The sequence below is a fragment of the Pinus tabuliformis genome, chromosome 8, assembly GCF_031772625.1.
Source record: "Pinus tabuliformis cultivar Carrire ecotype Pingquan chromosome 8, CPIR1, whole genome shotgun sequence".
Classification (NCBI taxonomy): Eukaryota; Viridiplantae; Streptophyta; class Pinopsida; order Pinales; family Pinaceae; genus Pinus; species Pinus tabuliformis.
This window is the reverse complement of record NC_142294.1, coordinates 519210942-519219696: the sequence shown is the minus strand read 5'-3', so window position 1 is coordinate 519219696 and position 8755 is coordinate 519210942. Positions and strand designations below refer to the sequence as shown.

Genomic DNA, 8755 nt, shown 5'->3' with positions numbered 1-8755 from the left:
AAGATTTCCAATTAAAATAATAATAAATCTACATTTATATATTCATATATTGATTGGAAGGATTCTCAGAATGGTCACTTCTTTCAATTAGATCCCCTTCAATCCTTTGGGATACCTAATACTTTCTTATATAATATAGTTGGGGCTTACTACTTGTTGGCGTGTTGGGGTAAAAAAACTTCATGTGTTTTTCTTATCTTGAAGTTGGAGTCTATGGAATAAGAAAGAAATTTGATAACTTGAAAAAAGTGGTAGCTTGACAAAAGTTGTAGAGAAAAGATTAATCTCTCCTACCTTGACAGAACTCGTTGTCAATATCAACACCTACAAGAACTTTGTTGTGGAATATTATCAAAACTAATAGAAGGATATGAAAGAGTGTATTGTAAAAACCTTGACAAACACGGCCATTGAAACTTGGCACATTGTTTGTAGGAAGGGAAAATTATGTTTCTTTTTTCCAAACATGTATGTTAGTATATTACAGTTTAATGAATATGTATTCTTATTATCATATATGGTTTCATACTTTAACAAAACATTCCCCAAGACTTCACAATGTTCTATTATTCAGTAAAAGATTTTCCAAGATCTTACAAGATTTTATAATTCAGTGAAAGATTCTCCATCACAGTACGAGATAATATAATATGGTGAGAGATTCACCAAAAAAATTATATATACATATTATATTATTGATAAAATCGCCTCCCATATTTCCTATGTATCATGGGCATTAGCCCATTTATTATACATATAAATTTATGGTGGTTCTTAAAATTTTCCCTGGTTGTGATCTGCCTCTATTAGACTATCATTGTCAAAGCTTAAGACCAACAAAGGGTGGACTAAAGACATTAAATGCAATATAGGGGTTAAGCAAGGGTGTCCCCTATCCCCTAACCTTTTTGGCATTAATATCGATAAGCTTGAGGAGTGTCTTGAAACTGGAGGTTGCAAAGGCACCGAGTTTGGTGATATAATCAATATTCTTCTCCTCTAAGTTGATGATATTGTTCTTCTTGCGAAAAGCCATGATGACCTATACAAGCAACTTAAGACTCTTGATGTCTATGACAGTTGGTACTGACAAGACTAAATTCATGATCATTAAAATAAAAAACACCACCCATGGTAGTTTCGCCTATAATAACCATTGTTTAGAGTAGGTTTCTTTTTACAAATATTTGGGTATTGACTTTCCTCATTAACTCAACTAGAATTATAGCATCGAGAAAAGGATTATTGGAGGCTGCAAAGCTTATTATGAGCTTGAAAACATTTATATTATGAGCTTGAAAACAATTGAAAGTCAGCCAATATTTGTGTTTGGAGTAAAAAAGGGTTCCTCTTTGAGACACTCGTTACCCCTGTTGTCTTATACGAATGCAGAATTTGGGGTTGTAGTATATCTAGAGAGTCGTGGAGAAAGATTGAGATGATTCAAAAGGAATTCATAACCTACAACCTAAAGATCAAGGGAAATACTCCCTATCCTATCCTCTCGATCGATGTTGGCATGTCCCCCATTCAATGTACGATTATGTTTAGATATATGATGTATAAGAAGAAGCTTTACAACATGGAATCCAATAGGCTCCCAAAAATTGCTTCTAGCTTTAGTCAAAACTCCCACCTTCGCCTCAAGCATGGGTGGGATAAGGATGCCTAGTCTTGGCTCAACCATTGGGGAATTAAGGAGGAGATCATCATGGGAAGTAAGGACAGTGTCAAAGATACGATTACCTCCAATTTTAAGGACAAGTTGTGGGATGATAAGGGGCTTGAGCGTAAAAGGAAGCTAAGATACTATAAGGAGGTGATCAACCCCACCCTTGATAACGAGAATTGTCTCTTTGTGTTAACAAGGACTAAGAAAAAAAAGAACATCAGTAGGATAAAAACTAATTCTCATGAGCTTCAAAGTGAGACCGGGTGGTGGTCTACTCCCAAGTCTCCCTAAGATGATAGAATTTGCCAGATTTGCAATACTAAGAAGGTGGAAGATGAAAAACGCTTCCTTTTAGACTGCTCGACTCTTAGTCACATCAGCTCTCAATTCATGAACATCTGCCACACTTCTAATCTTATTGACTTATTAAGCCATCCAAACTATATCAATATTGGAGCGTTTCTTTCTCTTCTTTTTTTTATCACAGAAACAAGATTTTGAAGAACCACAATTAGATTCTTTTTCCTTTCTTGAGGCCAGATATACTGCATTGGTCTTAGTGGAGGTTCATCATCATCGCCATTATCATTATTATTTAGATTCTCATAACTTAATTCATTTTTTATATTTTTTTATACTAATAATTTACATTATAAAATAATCATTTTATTCTTTCTATATATAATTTTGGTTTTTTAATTTTTTTATCAATATTTTGTTTAGTTATTTGTTATTTTTTTTTGTCTAATCCACATGAAAATATGAACTTTGAATCTCATGGTTTACAAACATTTTATTATATGAATATGGCTAATTAAACTTTTTTATAGACATTAATTTTCGTTTCTTTTAAATATATTTATTTTTAAATTAAATTTAAATATTCGTATATTTTTACAATGGTATTAATTTTATAAAATATTTCACTCTATATTTTTAGAATTTTAATTATTTATCATAACCAATAGAATACTTATAATTTTTAATTTGAAAACCTTTTATTACTTATCTATTTATTTATTTTTCACAAGTACAACATTGCACATTCCATATGAGGAATATACTTATACTCTCAATATCGTCAACATATGTCCTATCACTTCCAAGACAAATTTATAAAATTTAAATCTTATTTTTTTTTGTTACACATTTTCGGAATATATCTAACATCATTTTCATAGTTGATAACTCTCTTTTATTTTTATTTTAATTTACAATAAAAATATATATCTTTTATTAACCATTTTTTTTATTAACCATTTTTTATATGATTTATATTACATGAAAACAACTTCTTATAAATGCCATTAACAAATAAGATATGACAAATCTCAATAAACATAAACCCACACAACTGAAGAAATAAATTATTTACCAAACTATTCAAATTAAAATTCTTTGTCTTATATTCATTACACATTTAATTGTTATTTTAATTAAAAATTAAAATAATATTAATTTTTCTTATATTTATATATGAAAAAATGGTACATTTTATATAAGTAATATAAATTTACTATAATTTTTGTTCTATTTTAAAAATTGGTTACGTATTTTTTCCATTAAATAAATTTAATATTTATTTTAAAAATTTTGAAATTAAGATTTCACATTCTTTCAATCTCTCTCTCTCTCTCTCTCTCACACACACACACACACACACACACACACACATATATATATATATATTCTTGTTGCGTTGCACTTTTAGTTTTTAAAAGAATAATATAGCTAACTTTTATATTTTATATAATATCTGTAAAATTATATTTATTAAATTGTTATTTCAAAAAAAAATATATTAACTTATTAATGAATTTTTTTGGGAAAAGATCATATTGAGAATATTTGGTCGATGCGTTTCCAACCAGCAGGTGTGGTTGATCTTCAGGACGAGACTGTGGATAAAAGTTTACTCTTAAATAATGATAAATTAATTTTTAGTTATGAATGGAATATGTTGATATAATATTGTCATCTCTTTTATATTAATAAATAAACTTTCATATATTAACTATTCCAACATTTTCTTTTGTATCCTAGAGGAACCTAGTAGCATACCTATAATAAATTAGTATTTTATTTTATAGTTATGAATGAAATATGTTGATATATTTTTGTTATCTTTTATATATTAATAAATGGAATTTCATATATTAATTATTTTAGCAATTTTTTTTTGTAACGGAGAGGAATGGAGCACCCTATTAGTAAGCTAAGATATGAATAGGGGGAATGGGAGCCTATGTGTTTTGAGGTTCAACCATTTCAAATTTCATAGATTAACCTGAATTGCTCCCGAGACAACTATTTCAACATTTTTAAATTCATATTTACTTTTTATATTTATTTAACACAATTATGAATTTACCCTACAAATAATAAATAGCACAATATAAATATATATATATATATATATAAAAGTATCAAATATCAAATAATAAAATACTAAATAATATAAATGATTAAAATGATTAAATAATAAATAATAGAAATTATTATATTTATATAAAAGTATCAAATATCAAATAATAAAATATTAAATAATATAAATGATTAAAATGATTAAATAATAGAAATTATTATATAAAAAATTATCAAACAACACATGAGCCGAATTAATATTCTCAATATTATGACAACTAATATTTTTAATAAATATTATAATCACTTATGTGAAATTAACATTTAAATATGTAAGTTGTAATTATGAGTATCACTAAATCTTGTTATCTTAAAATAAGATTTATTGCCATGCTTTTGAAGTATCTCGTGGGTACAAAGTAAGTTGACAAAAGACCAAATTTCACAGTATTATGAATCTTGTTAAGTTTTGCTATGATTTATAGTGATGCTTTTGAAGGAGTCCAAGGTACCGCACTAGTTTTTCAGACAGCTGGGCGGCAAAATAGTCCCCAGAGCCATTCCCAGAGCATTGACACACACAGACTTTACTTTATTTGCAGTCGTTGAAGTTATCTCAACATTTGTCAAAGTAATTCCTGTGCAAGCAACTGTCTTGCTGCACGAAAAGTTCACAGCCACATCGGTCGATGACGTTCCCTGTATGTTTCTATACGTGACATCTTGTATTTGCACTGCGGATGGCTGCACACAACAACATGACGCACAGTATTATCCATACCAAACAATAATACCAAACTTCAAAACCAAACAATAATACCAAACTTCAAAACCAAATTCTGAGATTTCTGGAATTACCAAATTCCGTGATTACGGATTCTTTACCTAAAGATGAAATTCTATGTAGTTACCCATTACTAACCCGATTGATAGTATTTAGAAGATAAAATAACTGGAAAATTTATCCTATATTATGTGGGCTTAAACAATTATTTTGGAATTAATGTTGATGGCAACATCGATCGCAAGCACACATCCACGGACTTCAAAATGATATTTCAACAACGGCGGGAACTAAAGTCATATTAAGACGTATTCAGTCTATATATTTTAGTGGGGAATGTTGGGAAAATATGGAAATGGCCAGAATGGCGAGTTGATCACCTGAATTTTACAAGGTGAAGCGGAATCGCAATAGTACTGATCAATGATAATCGGATTCTTAACATTATGAACAACTATGTCTTCAAATATGATATTTCGTGCATAGCCAGAACCGCCCTGTATATTTACAAAAGCATGAATTCTGTTATAGCCATCATAGATAATTCAGATTAATATCAATTACGAACTGCAGTTCATTGTCGTGTGAATAGAAATAATTAAAGAAGCCATACACCTGTTAAACCAACCTGCCAAGTCTTGATTCTGGCTCCGTTGGATGTTTTGACAAAAGTGATGTTTTGGACTAGAATGTCATCAATTTGGGCTTCTTCTCCATTCTTTCCCAGACTTCCAATGCTGCACAAGAGAAGTACTACAATTCAGATTTCATCTTTACTGATTGCATTTTTTGCAGGATAAGATCCAAAATACTTATCTCACCTGATGCCATGGCCTGGTCCACACTTTATGTTTTTGATATTAATAGTAGATGAGCCCGACGAAATGGAAATGCAATCATCCCCTGATATAGAGTACTTATAATCATAGTTAGCAGAACCTTTTCTGTTTATTATGCGTTTATTATGAGATAGATATAAGCTAGATGGATATTGACTGATTTATTATTAAGAAAATGGATCTACGCTATATGGTAATATGTGAATAAACAAATTAACGCAAACCAGTGAAATCACTAACTTCTAACCTGTCTGGATGACACAGTTGTTTATTTGGGCATTCTTAACTCTTTGTAAATGAATACCATCAGTGTTTGGGCTTTGTTCAGGAGCTTGTATCTGAAGCCCGCTTAATTGGATATCAGAAGAGTCGACCACTACGAGATGCATTCGTTGGCTATTGACAAATTGCACATTTTTTATCAAAACATTTGAACATCCACTAATAATCATTGCCTGTAAAACCAACCCAAAATCCAAACAACCGGATGAGCACAGCCTTGAATTAAAATTTACAGAAAGATTAAAAAAACCGTTTATAACAAGGTGATCATTGCGTCTTTTTTCAAGCAAATAAACAAGGTAATCAACATAAGATTGCCGGCTGGAAACAAACCGGTGGAGCCGCATCCAAGCAACCCTGCACACAAGAAATTTGACGTGATTAATATAAATTGAAGGAGCCATTTTATCTCTAATTTGTTGTTTAATGGTAAGTGTTGGGCAGGGAAAGATTTTGGATGATGCTTGTGAAAAGGCTAGAGGTGGAGTCGGCGGAGTCGAACGCGGAAGATATGGAATATTAGGGAGGATTACGACAGGATTTTCAATGGCGGCTGACCTGGAGGATAAGAGCGGCGTATGGAAGTAGATTGTCAGTGCCATTTGCGCATCGTTTATTGGGCAAATGACTGGCGTGTATTGGGCAAATATCTGAAACCTTTTGTGTGGTTTAACCGGAGCACCCAATTTTTAGTGGCCACATGTACACAATGGTGAGGTGAAACAGAACAGTTAAAGGGAACCCTTACTTCTTGTTGGTTAACCTTGCAGGATTTAGCCCACCAATCTTGACCTTCACCATCAATGACACCGCCACCTTCTATGGTCAACCCAGATATACCATAAAATCGAATCCAAAGATTAAGTTCACTGCTATTCCATGCGGATGGTTTATTGGGTGCAACTATTGTTCCAGTAATCTGCAAATTTATGATTTTAGCAAATAATTTAACATGGAATTTTCATGATCATCTTAAAAAGCATACAATCCAATATTCAACTTGCTCACCTCTACTGAAATATGAGACTTGCAAGGGCCAAGAAACGTCACTGGCTTAATTAGAAATGTCTTCCCCAATGGTACTTGCAACACTGCGTTGGAAGATGCCATGCATGCTGCTTCCCATGCTTCTATGAATGCCTATAAATCACAAATGAGAAACAATACGTAGGTATTATAACAACGATAATAATCTAATCAAATTTTCTTGTTTGCGAAAGCAGATTTAACTAGTTTTCTGAAAGGAATAGGCACATATCTTTGGCAGTTACCAGAGATCAAAAAAATATTTATTCCTAGTGCATGAATACTAAAGAGATTTTAAGCGTGAAATTAAAACACCGTGGGAGGGAATTTTCCTAAAATCTAAGAGTTCTGTCAAAGGGACGGTATTAATTTAAAAAGGTGCGCGCCCACTGGCTCCCAGGATTAACGATGAATATATGCGAAGTGCATCAAACTTTACAACGAAAATATAAAATGAATATTGAATCTATATGATTGATTAAAAAATATTCACCGTCCGATCATCTTTTAAACCGCCGGCATGTGCACCGTAGTCCATGACATTGAATATCGGTGAAGCGCTGGAATCACTTTTGCTTAGCACCTTTCTATGAGTAGCCCAGCTTGAATCCACCATTAACAGCGCCATAATAGCAACAACTGAAGCGAATGTAGTCTGCACATAATTTATTTGTTCAAAACGACTCGTAAATTTTTCACGCACAGAAAATTAGAAATCACAAACATTGTTTGCAAGGAATTACCACCAATTTGAAATCCATCGCGATAGTTCGGAGGTCGAACCCTCGTTGTAGCCGATAGGTGCTCGAAACTTGTTTCATGGAAGGTAGAAGAGCGGTGATTTTATAGTGCCAGAAACTTGTTTTTGGTTTGCTTTTTCTTCTTTCTACCTAAACCTTGATCGACTCGGGTTGGTCCATTTTATTTTTTCAAAACGCACTGTGGCCATAAAAATTGACCAACTATCACTGGGCATTGAGGAATCTCATGTTGCTGTAACATATTCAAATACCAGAGGACAAGGAATAGTTTGATGGTTATTCATTTTTCGGAGCCTCCATACTTGATTTTATCAAGATTTCACGCCAACTGATTTTATCCGTTTTCGATTGTTACGGAGAGACTGAAATGAGTCACTCTCTTTGACCTGATACGGTGATGAGCCGTAGATTCTGTTTCTTCTTCAGAAGTCTTCATGGAAGGGTGCCTAGTTGTTATCTGCATGTCTATATCTGTGATGCGTTACTTCTTTCGAATTCTTTCTACAACGGTGTACCTAGATGTGATCTTGGTGTTTGGATGCTTGGTTGTATTGTAGTAAAATGGATTTTTTTCCCTGGGTGGTGTTCTTGCATTTTTTTTGCCATTCGGTGTAATTTTCTTCTCCCTCGTTATATTATAGATGGTATTATATTTGAAGTGTAATTATATATTTTATTGTTAGGTTTGTTGGTTATTATTATATATTTTATTGTTAGGGTTATCGGTTATTATTAGATACAATTAGTTTGTAGAAGGTTGTTTAAACCCAGTTAAATGTGAATGATTTTTCCTTGACGAATTATTACTCTCTAGTAAGATATTTTCTTTTTCAAATGAGTGATTTTGTTTTTAAGATAATCTGTGTATCTTACGATGTCTTTATATTTGTATTATTACATTTTTTAATAGAAAGTGCTCCTCAAAAAATTGTGTAATAATGTTTATTTTCCATGGTAGACTTGTGAAAGAACCTGGTTTTTATTTCCCCTTCTTTAATCCATTGCACATTTGATTTTATTTCCCCTT

The 8755-nt window shown here is 31.9% G+C and overlaps 1 protein-coding gene across 1 annotated transcript; it reads right to left on the bottom strand.

Moving 5' to 3' along the window:
• Positions 1-4552: 4552 nt before the first annotated feature.
• Positions 4553-7728, bottom strand: LOC149236428 (putative polygalacturonase At1g80170). Its single transcript, XM_089368906.1, has 11 exons — positions 7711-7728; positions 7461-7622; positions 6950-7081; positions 6705-6860; positions 6500-6598; positions 6275-6298; positions 5907-6114; positions 5642-5723; positions 5449-5557; positions 5201-5317; positions 4553-4780 (listed from the first exon to the last, which is right to left on the bottom strand). Exons 1-11 carry the CDS (start codon positions 7726-7728, stop codon positions 4553-4555), a joined length of 1335 nt encoding a protein of 444 aa, XP_089225032.1.
• Between the last annotated feature and the right edge of the window lie 1027 nt (positions 7729-8755).

Coding starts and splice junctions, on each gene's coding strand:
- LOC149236428 (XM_089368906.1), bottom strand. Junction 6,299..6,499: donor ACGCCGCTCTTATCCTCCAG/GTCAGCCGCCAT, acceptor TCTTGTGTGCAG/GGTTGCTTGGATGCGGCTCC. Junction 6,115..6,274: donor GCTTGGATGCGGCTCCACCG/GTTTGTTTCCAG, acceptor TTGGTTTTACAG/GCAATGATTATTAGTGGATG.